Below are 20,817 nucleotides of genomic sequence, written 5' to 3' on the forward strand. Positions count from 1 at the left end.
TCTGGAAACTTCATCATCGCTAGTCCCACAGGTGGCTTTAGATGGTCTGGGATTTCGTTGTAGACTGCATTAAATCTAACACAATAATCTTGGACCGAATCATCGACATTCCATTTGATTTGCTCGTATTCGGCTAGAATTTGAAGGGGATTCTTTTTCACTTCCCATCGGTTCAAAAATTGTCTTTGTAGCTCAGCCAAGGTAGTGATGCTTGCAGCCGTCAAACCTCTAAACCATTTCCTCACATCACCTGCAAATGTTTGTACAAATAGCCTCATTGCCACGTTCTCTGCATCGATCTCATGAAGTTCATAGAAGCTTGGCATTTTATCTACATGTTGCTGAGCTGTAATGCTGTTAGGAGTGCCATCAAAAAATGGAATTTTACTTTGATAATCATTTGGCATGTCATCTAGGACTTGGGGAAGAACAAGGGGTGCGAAATGGGCAGCCATCATTTTCGGTGGATTTGGCCTTGGAGGTGTTGGAGGAGTGTGCACAGTTTGCAAGGGGCTTGCACTTGGAGTTTGGGGCTATGTGGCAATGTAATTATCAATTAATCTATTAGCTCTTTCTGTTTCAAGGTCTACAAGAAATTGTGGATTGGGGATGGTATAATCAACAACCCTTTCGGATTTGGACTCAAACAAAGATATTTCAAATCGTTCATCAAACTCAAGCTCTTCAAGATACTCAAAAATGTCGGGACATGAATGGGATTTGAACACGGGAGTTATGGTGCTTTCTTGACAAAGGAGTCTTGGGATCAAATTGGGGTTTTCATAAATATGAGGAGGGTCCGGGTCGGGATTTGCTCTGGTATATCGTCTCGAAGCCAGCGTGCTATTGAGAGAAATTACGGGACACAACCAACTTACTCAGCCTTTCCAATCCTAAGCTCATCATCCGGAAGCCTAGAATTATTATGAAACAAGGGGATTTGATTTTCAACTTTGTCCCCAGTATGGTTGCCACTATGTTAGCACCTAAATCTGCCTTAGGCTGAAGGAAGGCAAAAATTAGGGTAACCACAAACCACGCTCAGTCTGGTAGCTATCCCTACCAGAGCAGGAGAGGGCTCTCTCCGAGTCACGCTCAGTGAATAGATAATCGAAAATGGTCTGAGATGACTTACAATGAAATATTTACCTTAGGATAGTAAGTGAATAGGGATTCTAGAAACAATTTTCATGAATGACCGAGCTTCTGGGATGTTATGGGATCAGTGCTCAGCAAAGAACAGAGAATTGAATATGAAGGCACAGATTATTCCGTGAGCCAAGGTAGGCGGAAAATGTAACAATTTAGTTTGAGGTACCACGGAATGAATAGATTGCTAAAGAAAGTGAAAAGGGCATAGTGACATGAATCCTTTTCAACAGAAGAATAACACTGAAAACATGAAATTTTCCCACAGGCAGAGCAATAAAAATTGGATTCTACCTAATCTCACTCAAAAAATTTCACTGGAAATGAGCATGAAATGAATTATGAAACATAACTAAATACATATGAACACAAAATAAATACATTTTCTACACTCACAACCACAAGAATCTCATGAAACAGAACCGCTGCCTTTCATTAAGTCTCTGTCAAAAATACACAGTGAAGAAATAGAGTTTCTTTCCCACAGTCTCCCAGAAGTTACAAGCCAACCAACCCTTTGCAAATAACTTGCATACAATATATAGAATGTGTGAGGAAGAGATAGAACGCCCAAGGGTTGGGCAGTTACTCGAATCATTGCAAAATGGAGATGGAGAGCCAACCATCAGCTATAGGTGCAGCGCTACAAACATGACATTTGGCTTGGGTGACCGTTTGCCTTCCTTCGCCACTTGGATAGAAGCCAATCTAGAGAAAAAATACTTTAAATGCCACCTTTGGTGCCAAAAAACTGAAGTGTAGATGAGCGGGCCCACTTGGAGAAGTTGCGAATCGAAATTTCGCGAAACAGAAGCAAATTGGCAATTTTTCCTCTGTGCGCCGCGCCATTTTCTCTGTGCGCCGCGCTACTTTGGGGCCTGTTTTGGGGCACTTTTGGGTGTCCAAAATTTGCGCAAGTGGGCTTGCTGGAAAGCCTGTCCTATTTAATTTCTAACCCCACTGGAATTTTTGAATTTAGTGCTCATTTTCCCCTCCAAATCTTCATTCTCCCAAGACTGCTTCCTGTGTGTCAAAAAAGTGGCAGAGAGGCCATTTTTGGATGTTTTTCGACCTTTAGGAGACTCAGATCTTGTCAAAATTTCTTGCTCGGACACTAGTAGTCGTAATTTTCCATGCTGAATCCAAAACTGCAAGCCATTCCTCATTTGGAGCTCTAAAATTTTAGCGTCGCGCCAGTGGCACGGCACACATGGAGGAATTTCCTGTTTTTTGTCCAAAAAATTTGCCTGTGACCAAAATTTGCCCAAATTCTTTGAAATTTGAGTTGGAGGATCTCTATGGGGTGCCATGCTGAGCTAAGGAAGTGTCAGCCAAGATTCTAATCCTATCTTGCTCTTTTTCTCGCTTTACCCTTCTTGTTGCTTTCCTCAGTTTTGCTTTTAAACTCCTTATCTGGGCCTGTGCACTCATGTTCCGCACCCTGTAATGGAAAGTCATGTGTCTCAATATAGCAAGGTTTCGATCAGCTTTGTCCAACAACTTCTCTAAATGCATGTTGACCCTCTCAAGGTTGGCCTCCCAATCTTCATTGATTACTTGCTCCAAAGATGTGAGTGGAACCCTTCTTCTTTGAGCAGCTTGGCGATGCTCACGGATGTTCTGCAGCTCCATGATCATCTGTTGGTCCTCAAGCTGTTTGTTTCTCCACTCCAGGTAGTTCATGTTCCACTTGGCACTTTCTAAATCAATGGGCAAGTCTTCAATCTCTTATTGCTTCTCCCGGATGATCTCTATAAGCTCCTCATTGGTTGGTTTTGCATCTGTCTCATCATCCTGGAGGAGAACAAATTTGGTCTCTTGCTCACTTGATGGCCCTTCCTCCTACACTGGATCCTTGCCCTTATCCTGCTCCTGTGATGCTGATGTCGGAAGCGAGGCCCCTTCCACCCCGGGTGGAGATAACACTCGCTTTGCTGCTGCAAACAACGGTCTACTGCCCTTCTGGTATGTGATGTATACTGGCATGGTGGCAGTCTCATGGCTCTCAAACTGATGTGAAGGACTCCCCACCTCATGCTCAAACTGATGTGAAGGACCCCCCACCTCATGCTCTGCCTCTGATATCACCGGTGGAGCGCTGAAGAAATCACGGGAGATGAAGTCCTCCCAAGCAATACCCTGCAATCCCAACTGATGGTCCACCAAAATCCGGATGAGAGAAAAATGATAGACATTGTTTAGCTGCTGTCGAGGGGTCTTGCGTTGCATGAAGTTTTTCATCTTCTCAATGTTGTTGCAAATGAAAAATGGGAGGCTCATCATCCGCACCCTGGTGAAGTGCATGAGCAACCTGATGTGATAGGCATAGAGGCGGGAAAACCTTCCCTCACAACTAAAATACTTCATGATCAATCTCATGAGTGGGGCATACTCATCCCTCAAAAATCTGAATGGAAAAACTCTGGTGAGCTGGCTCAAACAACTTTTCTTGATGTAAGGCTCATAATGATGCCTCTACACCTTCTTCTTCTTATGCCACTGTTCCCCAATGTTCGGTATTCCTGTTGCCACTGATATGGTTTCCGGTGTCAATGTGAAAGTGACCCCAGCCAGGACAGATTGACCTCCCTATAGATGAAGTGCAAAAAGGCGGGCCAACTCATGATGGACTCTGACATTTGCCACCCTTTGACAAAATTCATAACATGCCAAGTGCTGGAAACAAGACATGGCAAGTGGGCATGCCTGCAGCTCAGTGAGGGTGTTTGGCTCATCTCTAAGATGTCTGCCACTCCGGTGATGTCTCCTATGGGCCCTCTCTCCTGAAGATGTGTCACTGTGGGTCCCCTCCTCATAATCTGATGAATTTTCTGATGCCATTACTGCTGCTTGTACCCTGAGTTTTATGCTGCCCTCTGAATCCAATGGAACTAGTAGATGCTCTGAAAATCTGTCACCAAGGGGACAATAAAACAGGGAGTGTTAGGAGGGGAATGATGAAAAGGGGAATAGGGGTTTAAAAGGAGAAATTTATCAGGGATTTGGGGGCGTTTTGGGTATGGTGTTTGATGGGGTAGGGTTTGGGTATTTTGAGCCATAGGAATAAAGGGAACGAATGGATATGATTACAGTGGAGCTAGGGTGATTATTAGGGGAAACTACTACAGGGGAATTAGCTGATAGAGGTAGGGTAGGAGCATATTTTAGCAATAATGTCACTGTAGCAAAACCCTAGCTTCTTGACCTTCTTTGTGTCATCTTTGTTTTACTTTTAAAAAAAAATTGCATTTGATTCATGGTCATCATACTCACATTCCTCTTCAAGTTTAAATGTCAATGGTGAAGGTAGTTGGGCTACCTCTCAAACCTTGAGGGTTATTCATAAAAATTTTGGGCAATTTAGTACATTTTTGGGCTTATAATTCTGTGCGCCGCGCGCTCTACCCAGTGCGCCATGCGCCGGTTATGCGTCGTGCCAGTGGCGATTTTGCACTGTGGCCAGGATCCCAGTGCGTCGTGCGCCCTAAGTGCACCGTGCCACTTCGTGTGTGTGCCGCGCACTGTAAACTCGCCCAAATTTGCTTGAAAAATAGGGGAGAGGGTTTTAGTGGCAGTTTTAGGGTGGTTTCCTTAGGAAACATGACGGAATGGAGGCGGGAATGATGAGGAGTGAGGGGACAAGGGGAGGGGAGCAGAACCTTGGTGCTTATCATCACATTTTGCAACCCCATTTCTCGTTTTTTCTTGATGATTTTTCATGGTTGATCTTGTGCTTTTGGGGTACCATTTAAATATCTTATGCACACCAAATCATTGACAAATTTGAGAGAGGAGAGGTGTCAACAGGGCCTACCTCTTGATTTGCTAGCCTTCACCGAGATTTGGAATGATTTGCACTGTTTTTATGCCCCTGGCTGTGTGCGTTGTGTGCCAAGCCCAGTGCACCGCGCTCTAGGTGTGCATCGTGCCCTTGCAAAAGCTGAATGGCGGGCAGGCTACCTGTGCACCGCACCCTCTATGTGCGCCGTGCTCCTTGAAACCGGCTCTCACTCCTTCAACTTCCTCAAACTTTGCTCTCTTTCTTTAGCAATGTCTCTCCCAAGCTTGCAAGAGCACAAATGGCTTTGCTTTGGGCCACAACAAGTATATATAGGCTTGGGAGAGATGGGTTTCATTTTTCCTTCTTTGAAAACCCACTTTCTAATGTTTGTGTTTTGCACTTTTTTCATTGACTTTAAAACACCCTGATTTTCATTTTTTCTTTGAAATTTTGGCTCAAATAATGAAATTTTCGGCATTTCTTTGCGGGGACTGTGTGACTGGGCATTTGGCCATGGAAACCATGACTGCATCTGAAAAAGTCAACTGGCGATTTTTTGGAAAATTTTGTCATAGTTGACCTTGTTTGACTTTTCTTCAAAACAGAGTTTTGAAGAAGAGTCGATGTCTCTTCAGGTGATGATGAAGCTTTCGGAACCATAGCTGTATAAGGTCTCCCTCTGGCTTGCATGGCTTGTTCTGGACATGTTTTTCAAAGACCACATTGATGATTTCCTAAACCCAAATATAAAAGATGACTTTGTCCTGTAATATGACCAGACCTTGACTATCATGAATTTCAGTGATTATGGACCAAGACCTGACCCAACAGGGGCCAGACATGAGGGAAAATGACTAGCATGACTTTCTCCGTCAGATCATGGCATGTCCCTAGCGAAATGCAGCTGAGTGAATGGAGCGGGACACCTAAAATTGAAATGCACAAAGAGTTTTGATCTCTGATGGAGGGCTGACCAGACCGACTCTAACATTAGTAAAATGTTTTTTTGTTATAAATATATTTTTGTTTTAATAATCACATCTAAATAGAACATGGAATGAATTACACGTAATGTAATATAAATAATATATTTTCTTCTCGTGTGAAGAAATTACATTTCTTCCTTGTAGTAAAAAGTAAATTATAATTTTTTACTCATTACATTTCTTCCTCATAATAAAAGCTATTTTTTTTTTTACTTTACTATATATCTCTAAATAAAATTATATAACATTAAGGTGTAAATTGAGGTATTGTAATTATGGCCAATATTAATTTCCTTTTTTATTACTATTTTTAATTTGTTAATTTAAATTATTATTTTACTATTTTTAAATGTAATGTTACCGGACAACATATCTGCGCCTCTGAATGCAATTAATTTAGATTTAATATAACTTAAAAAATTATATTTTTATAAAGTTTAATTTATTACTAAAGTTATGAGATTTGAAAGCAATGTAAATTTAATATTTATAGCAACTCTTACCAATTTAAATTTGAAATTTTTTTCTATAAAGATGGGGATAAAAAATATAACATAAGGCTTCATGTGAAGTTACTTGAAGTTGGGGATTTGCTCTATTGAACGTTCGCCCTTAAAGAGGCAAGTGAATTGTTTTCTAGTAATAAAGATATAACATTTTGATGCTATTTTGGTTTTTTATTTGCTATTGCATTTGTTTAAATTTAACGCTTTTTAATAATAAATATGAGTTAAATAATACAAAAATGATGATATATTCGATTTAAACTTTTGAAAAATAATATATTTGATTATTTCTTAATGAAGAACTCAAAAAATATTATTTTTTCCACATACTTATCACAAGATAGTCATTAAAATTCATGTTTTTCACATTTTTCCTAGCTAATATTACATCGTGTTCACAATGATAAAGACATGGTTACTTTAAATAATTTAGTTATAAATACATAAAAAAAAATAGATATTTATTTCACATAATCTAAATAGGAAACAGAAATGCATCACCAAGTTTATTTGAAACTCAAACAAATGCCTCTTAATCACCATCACAAATACAGTGTGTTTGATATGTTCCTCTCACACCGGTGCGATCATATTTATCAAATGCACTGCACAAATAATATTTAAACATGTAGCTATAATTTGGTGTGTTCAATAGTGTGAATGTTCCGTACTATTGCTAAAATGTTATATATGCGCAACAGTGCATACGCGTGATGCACTGCTATGAAAATTTAAATTTGTGAACTAACATTAGTGTGTCATAGGTATTTGTGCACTGATTCCGGTGTGTTTGGGTTTTAAAGTGCACCTCATCCCGTACATGACTATGTTTTGGGTGCATTGATGATTTTTTTTTTTAAATTCGAAGTTATGTTTCCATATTAATAAATACATTTTTCATTTAATAAAAAAATTGAGAATCTCACCAAACACATTATAAAAATGCCAACAAGAAGAATAAAAAATAATATAGTTAGCGAAATAATGATAACAAAAACATACAACAACAATATAAATGATGAACTAACATAAGTGCATATAATTCTCCATTATCATCACGCTAATTATCTTCCTCACTTGGCATTATAACACTGTTGCTCTCAAAAATATGTTTTGATCTAGGATCATGTCTTAATATGAACCACCAATCCCTATTCAACACATATGGGTAAAAAAACACTTGGTTGCAGTATTTTGGGAAAACATAAGGTTCCCTAGCTTCATGCCACATATTTTTAGAGTTGATAGATATCAACCCACTATTGCAATATTCCTTTAAATTATTACGATCAAGGTTTCCCACCACTTTCACCTAAAAATAACACATTGGAACGAAGAGAATCCCACTTGAATGTTCTCTTGTATATTTCGAATGTAACCTAATGTCCACTACATTAGGATTTGATCGTGGTGGCTAGGACAATTAGATTGGTCGAAGTTGACTTCCAATCCACAGTCTTGTGTCATGCATCCATCATCGACATCCTCCATGCAAAAATGATGCCCAGATGCCCACTTAGATGGGAACAAATGAACCTATAAAAAAGTGAAAAAATCACAGTGTCACATGTCTAATAACCTGAACATAGTTAAAAATATAATATATATATATATATATATATATATATATATATATATATATATATATATATATATATATAGATATATATATATATATATATATATCGATGTTACAATTCAAAGGTGAAGTATGAAGTCAAAACTGTATAGAAAGATAATATAATTAATGAGTTACTACACCTAATCCCTATGTTTAGTGCATCCTCTTCAGCATCAAGGTAACGACTAGATGCACAATATTTCTCTCTAACTTGATCAACAACCAAACTATTAGGGCAATTCATTGGAAAAATTTCTTTTAAATGATCATGATAAGGCACATTTCAAACATTCAGCCGTTTTAATTATTTCATATCAGTGTCCCATTTCCTCCTCTTATGTTTGTACAATGCAACCCGCGGTTGTTTCACTTCCATATTGTAAGGAATGAATTTGTTTATAGCTTCAATTTCTGAATTTGTTGATGATCAAATCAAACCAATATATATATATATATATATATATATATATATATATATATATATATATATATATATATATATATATATATATATATATATATATATATATATATATATATATATATATATATATATATCAGTTTCACAATCTTTGTTACAATACTGATCTTCCTAGCCTTTCACAATGTCAAAATTTATAGTGAGCTTGGGAGGCTTCTCTCCAAGCTTTTTGAGCATAGGAATAAAATCTTAAATCAAAATAAATAATTTGTTTCTTTAGGTCCAATATACCATTGTTTGGTCTCAGTGGACGTTAACCATCATCATCATCATCATATATATATATATATATATGTGTGTGTGTGTGTGTGTGTGTGCGCACGCGCGCGTGTGTGATATTAAAATATGCATTAATATGAAGTTTAGTGTGAATAGTTATTGTGTAGTAATTTGACAAATGATAAGCTTGCACTTACTCTTTATTAAGTGCCTCTTTCTACTCGTTTCAAGAAGCTCCCCTTCTCTTTTTTCTTCATCCTTTTTGTCATCCCAAATCACTGCACCTGGTGTGTTGTTGATCTGCTTGATGTACTCACTGGGATAATCGAAAGACTCATATGATATATACCCCTCTGCCATAGACCACTAAGGTTTTCCTCTTTGTCGAACAAAGCCTTTCAATTTATTCATGTACCTCTCTAAGAAGAACATTCAATGACAAGAAACAACTCCAACCAACTAAACCTCATCTACTAGTGAATTATAAGATGAACCTACAAGTCCATGAAACTTGTTGAAAACTCCTTCCCAAGCATACAAACAATCTCAGCAATCTCCTAACGCCACCATGGAATGCTAGCCATTGAATCTTCTTTTATTTTATCTAGCGTATAAATGCATATAACTTAGATATGGCACATTGTAGGTATTGGGGGAAGTCATGGTTCACACACCGATGCATGAGAAAAGGATAATGACAATGCACAATAAATAGTACATTATATACAAATTAATTATAAGATATCCAGTTACATAAAAATAAAAATAAAAATTATAATAAATTCATGTTTTTGACATACGTACTCTTAGAAGGTTCAAATGGTAATGTGATTTCAACCCCGAAAAATGGTCTTCCAGAGAGAATCAATGTTGTAGTGAAGACCCATATAAAGAAGGAACCCTCACACTCATTATAAATTACTTTTCCAAAGAAAGATCATCTTTCTTAATTTTTCTTAAAATCAATGGGACATCACCTTCTTTCAAAGACCAAGAGGGACTAGCCTCTCCTCTAGTTTCTTGCCTTGGCTAATGTTTCCTTTTAGTTTTTGAATAAATAAGGTCTCTCCTAATAGCCAATGTGACTGTCTTTCTATGATATGTGCCTCCATAAAGAAGATGAAACATTTTTAAATATACACTTGGGATCTTGTATGTGGGAAATCTTAAAATGCTCTCAATATGGGAGCTCATAAAAGACATAATTCATTTTCATCCCAATGGGAAATTTCTCAACATAGGTTTCGAATAATTCTAGATCATCAAACATAGGATCCCCATTTGTATCAAACATTTCTGCAAATTCCTTCTCCTTCTCTCTCTCATTCTTTTAATACATTCAACAGGTGTGATTATTGTAGGCCTTGGGGTTCTCTCTGGTTTACCATTGAAAGTGAATTTTTGTCTTCTGTAAGGGTGTTCTTCTAGGAGGAATATACTGAAGAAGTTATACACTATCTTTTGTAAGTGGTTTCACCACCTAGCCGCTATTGAATTTGTTGGGATTCACATAAATTCTTACTCACTTATGTATGAGGCATGCCATCCCTGAAAAATAACTAATGCTTTGCAACGAAAGAGTCTTTGAATCCTTGGGATTATAGGCATGTTCCTCAATATATTATGAGGAGGACCATGTGATTTACTCATTTTTTTAACTACGGTATCATTCATGCCCATATTTCAGACATATCTCTTTGTCTTCATATTCTCCTCTATATAAAATATAACCATTCAGACATGCATGATATGATATTTACTCAACACCCAACATTTTCAACAACTACTTCTCCTCTTTGCAACTACCCGACAAGACAATATCAGTCGGAATAACTTTATATTTGAATATCTTGTATTTGGTGGGGAATATAATTATACAATGTCAATATTTAACATTCATAAAATCAACCATTTTTAATTTTGATTCGGTGACATAATATAAGTAACTTGATCTATCATGTAGGTCAATTACCTCAATATTGCCAAGAAACATGCATTTGACATGCCAAACTTTTCTTTCACATTGTATAGAAACATCATTGTCCCTAACTGATTATACTTTGACTTACCGCAAGGTCCAAAGAGAGGGGTGGTTCAAACATATTTTAGGCTTTCGAATAAGGTATCAGTGATATGAGAAACATCCCCTAGCTCATCATTCTAGAATGCATCTAACAACATTGCTTCCAAGACAGTCATATCCCATAAGTAATCATCCATACCAACCTCCATTTCCAACTTGTGATGAAGAACTACTACTGTTGTAGTCATTCCTAATTGGTGAATTTGGATGTAGTGGGAATTGAATAGGTGGTTGATTCAACCATTCTTTTTATGATTCATCTTTGATTATTTCTCTTAATATAACCTCCTCTCGAGTTGACATTGTAGTGGGGTGCTTCGAAAGATGGCAGGTGGGTTGCTCGTCATCATTATAATCCTAATCCCAAAAAATATTGAACATCATTAGTACAGTATCAATGATATTAGTAAGCAAACCAATGTAATTGGTTTGATGAAATTACAGTATACCAAACAATCATTGCCATCATTGATCCAGGATTGCAGCTGGAAGATGTCATGTTCCAATTGGCAGGGTGAAGAGGATGTCTAGTTTTGTTTACCAATTGCATGTGATATGCTTCTCCTGATAAGAGCTTCTGAGATTTTTTAAATGGATGAATATTTTATGCATCTGAACACAATTTTGAATCAGGTTCCTACAAATTTGGATACATATTTATTCAAATTGACATGGATTAAAAACAAAACCAATTAGATAATCGAAATATAAATAAAATATGAACTTACTAGATATGGAAAGGGAGACCTCTGTGAAGGAATTTGATCATCAAAATGGAACGAGTTGGAATTTCAAGAATTGACCATGTGATATTATTGAGATTTTGTCCTTGCATTTAAGAAAAATCAGAAATAAAATTTTGTGTGCATATCTAAAATTAATCTTGACAACTGTATAACCATAATCCGAATTTCAATATATTTTTCAAACCTTTTTTGAATAATAAGGAAACTTTAAGGAAAAAATGTATACTACAAACTACCGTAATTATTGTGGATGCATCCTAAATGATAATTTGAGATTAATATGCCGTTTTATGTGAAATTAAAATTTCAAATAAATTTTAAACCCAACCTATGTGCTTATCTAAATAAAGTGCACTGGTGCGTTTAAAAAATTAACAACACAGGGGGCATTCAAATAATGCCCACACCGGTTTTTGGCATTTTGAAATATATATATATATATATATATATATATATATATATATATATATATATATATATATATATATATATATATATATGTTATCATATTGGTGCTCTACTACAAAAACACACCTATGTGTTAACAACAAATCATTGCTATACATACGTTTCTCAATTTTAAATAATAAAAACGAATTCAACCAACTCGGCGCTCTTATAACAATTAGAGCATCGATGCTTTTAAATAGAATCCACACTGTTGCGTTAAAAAATTTAATTGCACCGTTTTAGGATTTGAAAAAAAAAATGTATCATATCAATGTGTTGAAAAAATTTTGTCCCTTGACAATGTCAATGTGCTTTTTTTTATAAATGCATTGGTGTGCTTGACTATAAAATGTGTCGATGCCAATCGATGTGTGGAGAAATTGAAAAAAGAAGAAGTGGTTTTTCTTTTTCTTTTTTAAAACTAAAAACAAGCAGTAATCGATTTTTCAAAACCTAATTTAATGAAGTCTTTTAAATAGTAAAATGTTATTCACTATTTCATTATTTTACCCAAAATTTCAAGAGAGTGATTTGCAAGAGAGACATATCAAGAACACTGTGCAGCAACAAATACTTTCGAGTAGCATAACTATTCAAGAGATCAGAAGCTGAAAGGTATGGTGATTCACTCAAAAACCTTCATAGTAAAAATTTTAAATTTTATTGTTTATTTTACTAATAATTTTTTTACAATTTATGTTAGGGTTATTTGCAATTTTACAATTTATGTTAGGGTTATTTTACAATTTTACAATTTATGTTAGGGCTTACTTTTCAAGAGAGAAATACTAGGAGCATTGTGGAGTGGTAAAATATTTTGGATCCACCAAAAGATCATAAGTTGAAAGGTATGGTTATTCACTCAAAACCATGGGTAGAAAAAATATTAATTTTTACTGTTAAAATATTTTACAATTATGTTAGATTTATTCACAATTTAGGAAAAAAATAAATTAAAACCATGTATAATAAAAAATTTACTAGAGGTTATACCAGTAAAAAAAATTACGATCTTCTTTCTTATTTAAAGTTAATTAAAACTTAGACAAAAAACAAAAAGGGCTCAACACTTACCTTAAAGTTTAAACCCTTGTTTCTTCCTACAAAATTACATCTTAGGGTTTAACTTCCTCTACCACTTCACAATTAGAGTTTTTCAATTGAGGCATTTTAGATTTAATAGGTTTATAGGGTGTTTGACATGTAAAGTAGGGGAATAAATTATTGAATTAGATCCAAACCATGTCATCCCTCTCCACTTTTTTTAAACATCTATATGTTTTGCAGTGCTCCCTCTATAATATAATGCACCGGTCCTCCCTATGTAATACAATGCATCGATATATTATCACACTTTCGATTTTGTCCAATTTGTTAATAGTTTCTCTTGGTGTAATATAAAACAATGACACACCTCTTCCAAATAGCATCATTGAATCATTTCAGTGTGTTTATCCTTACCAATCACACCGTTATAATTTAAAATTAATTTTAAAAATTAATTTTCCATGACTGTGTTGAATAATTAAACACTCGATGCATTTAATGTTATAAACGCACTAGTAACCAGAGCTTTTTGGTTGAAATTTATATTATATATGTTTAAAATATATTTAATGGCTTCTATATTGAATGGTACAGGTTGTATATTGATAAAAAAATGTTTTAGAAGGTGTAATAAAAATATTGATCGATACAATGATAGCACATAAAAAAAACAAAGAAGGCGAGTTCTTCGTAAATTCCTTACAAAATTAATATGTTTGAACCAAATGTAAGTTTAACTAATATGTATTGGTTGGTGTGTGTCATGCAGAGCCACAAAATGAACATGGGCGATAATATTATTTCTAATCTAAGTGCAAAAGAGTGTAAAAGCCTGATAGAAAAATTGCAGAATGATGAATCAATTGAATGAAAAAAGGCTATTCAATATGAGTTTTTTTTTTTTTTTAATTTTTTTTTTTATTTTCATTAATAATATACTTAAGAATATTAGATAAAATGTTTCAAACAATATATTAATTCATATATGTTTAATGTTCTATAGGGAGAAATAATGAAGGAAAATATCAATGTCATTCTAAGAAAAGAAAAATTGTATAACATGTAAATGATGATGAATTGTTCCTTAGCTCATCTAGAGTGGTGCTGAAGGTTAACGAAATGGGGGGAATTTTTTATAGAACTATGAGGTATCTAGTGGAATGAACGTATAGACATAATTTCCACTTATAATACGAAAATAAATCCAATGATTCTAGGAACCAAATTATATCTAAACTACAAGAAGTATTTCCAGAGCAATGGTCAATGAGACATGTCAAGCTTGCAATAGAAAAAACATACAACAACAAAAAGAATCATTCAAAAGGTAATATTCCTAATTATATAAAATGACTTTCTGGAATTATATGTATATATTACTACAAACCATTAATTTATTAATATCAATTTTGTTATATTTAGTTTTCATATATAATTATAAAAATAGTTTATTACTTTTTTTAGGAAGATTATGAAAATCCCAAATGATCAATGCACTGATATGCGAAACATGTCAATGTGAATGTCCAAAAAAGTGTATAAGGAAATGGTCAAAGAAATAGACATAATTACATCACAGGAGGAAACATATCAACAACAACGTGCTTCAAATGTATGTAATCATGATTGACTTTGTACATATAAAAAAAAAATATTATTAAATATTAATTTAAGTATTTTCTTTCAAAAAAAAACAAGATGGAACTCTTTCAGTGCATAAAAGAGGATGACAAGTAAGAAAAGGATTGATTTCAAAGTTTGTGAGTAATTGTTAATGTTTCCTTATAACAACTCAAGATTTCATTTTTGTATATTTTAAGTTGTTTTACAACAACCATCCTTGAATTTATTTAAATAGGTGTTAACATACAAAGAAGAGCTATCAGAAGAATTGATTGACATTGGGTTAAATAAGGGTTGGGAGTATATGTTGGCATATCAAAAATTAATTGTGGAATTTGTAAGTATCTATGTCTTTTTACTTCTCTTAGTTTATAATTAATAAAACAAAAAAATTCTTTAAATTAAATCTATGATTTATAATGGGGTTTAAAACATGCAAGAAACAAAGTATGGAACTACGCCAGCATAGGACTTGTTGCAACAAGGCATGAAACTTGGTTTTGAAACCATGTCCATAGTTTATCAGTCACTTCTTTCTATGGTACATTTGTATTCAATTTACATTGATATATATTATTTATTTCAATTTTCATTAATCTCACCAATGTTGATACACTCATTACACTTTATTTTTATGTTTGCATATGGAGTTACAAGATTAAGAAGACGAAAAAAATCGATGCAATCAAAAAAACATGCCTTCAAATAACCCCCATTATGGAAGTAGTGTGAGCACTGACAAAAATTCTAGGGAAGAATGATGATTTATTTGGATATCAATGCAACCTATTGTATTTTTTGAAATAATTGTTTGTGAAAATAAGACGTTTTGTTTAAAGTAATGGGCATAGTGTCCCAATTGAAATATAAGGGGTTACCAATAACAATCGCATTTTATATGGAAAAGAGCCTCTTATTGATATATAATAAGATACATTTTAATTTATTCTATTATGTTATCCAATGTCACTGTAAAATGTTACAACACTGATTAAAGATATGGATGATTAAATATTATATTGAAGCGATGAGAAATCTGATAATATAATAAATTAATCCAAATATCATATACAAATGCACTAATCAAAATTTAATTTTTATGAATATTGTTATAAGATATATTTCGATTTTTTGATGAATATTTGATTTTAAAAATTACAATACTTGCACTGTCATGAGTCGACGTTCCAAAAAAGAGAAAATATCATTAAAAAAATTGGTGCGTCTACAACATAAAAATGCACCGGTGTGTTATGTTATATACAGTGATGGTATATTTTTCATCAGTGATGCCTTTCTAAAAAACAATGACACTAGTGCATTCATCTCTTCAAGCACCATCCTTTTTTGAGATTAAAACCCTGGTGCATTGTAATTCTTAATGCACAAGTAGTTTCATATAACTCCTTGGTCCTACAAAATATTATTTCCAACCCAGTGCATTATGAAAATTGACAAAATATTATTTCTAACCCAGTGCGGTATATATTATGCACTAGTGTCCTTTGCATTCAGTGCCTCAGTGGTTTTAGTTATGTATGTCGCTTGATGCTTTTATATATGTAGTGCACTGGTGCTACTTGTTCCATTAAGCACATCGCTAAAAAAACATCTACTAAAACCTTCGACTACCCAAATTTTTTCAATTGTGATGAAGTTCTATTAAAACCTCCACTAAAACATCCACTATCACAAATGGATGTTTTAGTGAAAGTTCTTTTGACAATTTTTGCCAATGTTATAACACTAAAAACCTCCATTATAACCTCTGCTAGAAGGTATTTTCCTTGTATTGTTGTTTAATTGAAAAACAAAAGTACTCTCTTTCTTTACATCAATATTTATATTAAAATTTACATAAGATGAAAATAAATTATCTATAATATATTTATTAACAATGTAATTCTTGATATATAAAATGTGGAATTATTGGTTTTCAAATTTGATACATAAATATAATAATTGTGAATCTTATGGCTAAATTTCTAGTTCAATATTGTGGTCGTGCTTTACCTAAAAAGACACTTAGTGCAAGGAAAAGTCAATTTTAATTTTTTTTTTTTTTTTATTTCTTTTTGTTTTTGATAAGTAAGAGATGATCCTTCTATTAATCTAACCAAATTACATAGTTTACAAAGTATCCCATTCAGCAGGGATGACAGAAAAACATGGACCGAGGCCCATAAAAACCTTACATGCATCCCACCCGGGGTCCACTAAACAAAGTCGGGTACAGAACCCTCAAGCAACAAGCTCGAATCAATCCCCGCCATTGAAGACCCAGCCCTGATCCAACGGTCCTCGTGGATATCGCATGGATGAGAAGCGTGGAGGTTAACCACCCGATGAGGGCGGTTTTCTCTCACCTCTCGTGGCTGCGTGTCACACCATGAGTGGAATCGGAGGCAACTTACAAAAAACCAGAAACCATGTATGTCCCGCGCGATATACCAATTATGGTTTTGAGTTCGTGGTTTCGCGGAAAAACCAGAAGGGACCCACAATGGACCCCACAACGCCCAACAAACGGACCCGACGACAACTATAGAATGGGTCCACTAAACAAATTCGGGTCTAGACCCTCCAGCAACTAGCTCGAACCAATCCCCACCGTTGAATACACAACCCTGATCCAACGGCCCTCGTAGATATCGTGCGAGTGAGAAGCGCGGAGGTTAACCACCCGATGAGGGCAGTTTTCTCTCACCTCCCGTTGCTGCGTGTCACACAATGAGTGGAATTGGAGGCAACTTGTAAAAAACCAGATACCGTTGTTGGCCCACGTGATATACCATTTATGGTTTTGAGTTCGTGGTTTCTCGGAAAAACCAGAACACTCAGTCGCCACGCGAAGACCATCCGACCATTCCCGCTGACAATACTGAGCCTTCCTCCTGGAGTCTCCATCAATAACCCACTGATCCCAATGCACACAGGTAGCCAGTTCTGAGGTGCTGCCCGATTCATAGCCTTCATCATTCAACTGAAAGAGAACAGAGGTGTGGAGAGCAGCCAAAACCAAAATTCGTGGACGAATTAGGTGATACCATCCTCACACCTGTCTCCTAAATCCCTTCGATCAGTACTGTTCATCCACAGTTCCAAATCTTTGGTTGCCAGGAATAAACAGTCCTCTCGCAGTTTTCTGGCAGGAAGCAACTCCCATGCCTGCCGATAATCCCTGTCCTTATTGGCCACTCCTTCATTAGCCAACCGATCCACTAGCATGTTTGCCTTTCTTCTGACATGGACAAATCTTATTGTTTTAAGGGTCTACAAGTGAGAGTGGATATGGTAAAAAACCTGCAGTAGCTTCCAGTGCTTAGACACTTTGTCTGGAAAAGTTCCATTGTGAATCTTCTTGGCTGCTCTAATGATCAATTCCGAATCAGCTTCAATGATAGCATTCTGTACATTTTCCTCCACCAGGATCTCCAAGCATTGTTCTAATGCTAGAAGTTCAGCCATATTATTGGTACCCTTTTCCAAGTGGCCATGGAAGATGTATTTAGTGTGCCCCTGATGATCTCTTATAGCACCCCCAAAGCCAGCTACCCCTGGATTTCCTTTTGAAGCTCCATCAATGTTTACTTTGAAGAAGCCCTGTGGAGGGGGCTGCCAACTACTGGCCCCTGTGTTGATTGTTCTCACTTCCTTTCTTATTCCTTGAGGATTGATGGATTGTAGTCCCAAATTTTGTATAATCTTCTCCTCGTGAGGCAGAGGAGGATCCTTGGGAGTTGACTTCAAAAGGATTTTAACTGTTTCTTTAAGCTGTTTAAGAATTTGATTGATTATGTGCTGGGGCTCACTAGCTTTATTTTTGAAGATCCGTCTATTGCGCTCTTTCCAAACATTCCAGATGACAAAGCCTGGTGCTAGCATCCACGCTTTGTTGATGATCTCATTCTCTGAGAAGTTCTTCCTCCAATTTTTCAAAGTGTTGGATATGCTGAGACTGTCCCTGTCTATTTGTCTGAAGATTGAGGCCACCTGTTGGAAATAATACTGAGAGGGGGGGGTGAATCAGTATTATCAAGCAATTTGAATAAATCTTCCTTATTTGATCCTTGAATTATTTTTGCATATCAGTACCATAAAATAATGAGCATGAAAAACAGATAGTCACACCAAAGAACACAAGATGTAAGGTGGAAACCCAATGTGGGTGAAAACCACCTGCTGCAATATGTCTCTATCTTCTTTCAATTTAGAAACTTCTTTTACAATGATTTTGTACTGGTGCAGTCCTTTACCAGTACGCAGGCTGCAACCTGCGGAGAGCTACAACTCTCTCTCTTTCTCGTTTTCCAGTCTACTCCTGGAAGGGAGCTACAACCCCCTACTTCTTTTCATAAAGCATCAGATGATCAACAAATACATAATAGATATAGACCATTACAGATATCAAATCAGCAATATCAGAACTAACCCAGAACACCTTATCGACAGAGAAATTCAATCAACAGAACATCTTAAAACAGAGACGCAGTTTTTCTTTCAGTGGCCTGCGACCAGACGCCGTTAAACTTCTGCTACTCTGCGTCCACACGCAGATATCCTTCTGCTCCGCTGCGTGCCCACGTACTGTTCCTTTGACTGCTTTGCGTTCTGTTGCTTCAGGGACGCACCCAAAGATACTATCGCGCCGCGTCTTTCGCTACAGAGACGCACCTGAAAACATTATCGTGCCGCGTCCTTCTGCTTCAGAGACGCACCTGAACCTTGATCGCCCTGCGTCCCCACGCAGGTCTCTCTCTACTGTACTGCGTCTCGACGCACTTGCCCTTTATAGTACCCGCGTCCCGGCGCACTTTCCCTTCACTGAACCTGCGACTCTTCAGATATAAATGATATGAAGACTTCAGGACTAACCCAAACAGTCAGATCTACAGATCTGATCATGCGCCATAGGGATCACAGTCCATTAGAAGATTCGCCCTCTTAGTTCTGGACTAGATCTCACCAAATAAGATATTCAACCAAAGACAATATTTAATCCAAATGAACTCCTTTGCTTTATATAGGCAAGCTCCTCCCCAAAACATGGAACAATACCACGAGCCGACACCACAGAAACACAAAACCGTCGGCTAGATACCACACAAGAAACCCCCACGTGCTTTTCTCTGCCTTGAAATGTGTGCACTGGGTAGACGCACCCCCTGAACGGCTGGCCGGCGTCCCTGGACGCGGGTTCTGTATGGTATACCTGCGGGGACGCACTTTCTGAACCGGTTGCCTGCGTCCTTCTTAATTTTCAACAAACTGAGAGCCTTACCACTGGAGTTGCCATCAAGTACAACATCTGTAACATACAGTCATACCAGAAAACATAATGCCAACAATCTCCCCCTTTGGACTTGATGGCAACCTCACAAACTTCAGCTTCATTCTCCCCTTTGACATCAAGGGCAAAGGGTATGCTCCCCCTAAGCTCATGCTCCCCTGAAAATGAACCAGATCTGCAGCAACGCACCACCATGAAAGAGATAGAGACATATTGCAGCTATTTCCAAGATCTCCTTCTCCATAATGCCAACAATGCATTATGTGCTCCCCCTGAGCCTGTACCACCAATAAGAAGAGGTTCAACAAGATGATGCATCAACAACCCCCATCTTTTGCCTGAGGTATTCAAACGTGTCCCTGGGCAATGGTTTGGTAAGAATATCAGCAACTTGTTCCTTGGAAGGAACATACTCCAACTTGACTTTCTGTTCAAGCACTTGTTCCCGGAGAAAATGGTACTTGATTGGTATGTGCTTGGTTTTTGAATGCATAACAGGGTTCTTTGAGATGCTGATTGCACTTGTATTATCACATAAGATGGGGATTGGTGGAGTACAAGTGATTTGAAAATCCTGCAAAGTCTGCATCATCCAAAGGAGTTGGGTGCAACAAGATGCAGCAGCAACATATTCTGCTTCAGCTGTAGATAAGGCAATGGAACTCTGTTTCTTGCTGAACCAAGATACCAGTCTGGAACCCATAAAGAACGCACCACCACTTGTGCTTTTCCTGTCATCCATGCTTCCGGCCCAATCTGCATCTGTATAAGCATGAAGAGTAAGATCTGTATCTCTAGGATACCATAAGCCATAATTTTGAGTCCCTTGAAGATA

General features: G+C 36.4%; 1 protein-coding gene across 1 annotated transcript; it reads right to left on the reverse strand.

Annotated features, from left to right (window-relative positions):
• Positions 1 to 17,965: 17,965 nt before the first annotated feature.
• On the reverse strand, positions 17,966 to 18,577 carry LOC149217361 (uncharacterized). Its single transcript, XM_089390194.1, has one exon. The coding sequence runs from the start codon at positions 18,575 to 18,577 to the stop codon at positions 17,966 to 17,968; it is 612 nt and encodes a 203-aa protein (XP_089246320.1).
• Positions 18,578 to 20,817: the final 2,240 nt, after the last annotated feature.

Source organism: Pinus tabuliformis, chromosome 1_1 (assembly GCF_031772625.1).
Source record: "Pinus tabuliformis cultivar Carrire ecotype Pingquan chromosome 1_1, CPIR1, whole genome shotgun sequence".
NCBI lineage: Eukaryota > Viridiplantae > Streptophyta > Pinopsida > Pinales > Pinaceae > Pinus > Pinus tabuliformis.

Excerpts from the sequence above, each read along its gene's own strand:
- LOC149217361 (XM_089390194.1), bottom strand. The coding sequence starts at position 18,577 with ATGCTAGCACCAGGCTTTGTCATCTGGAATGTTTGGAAAGAGCGCAAT.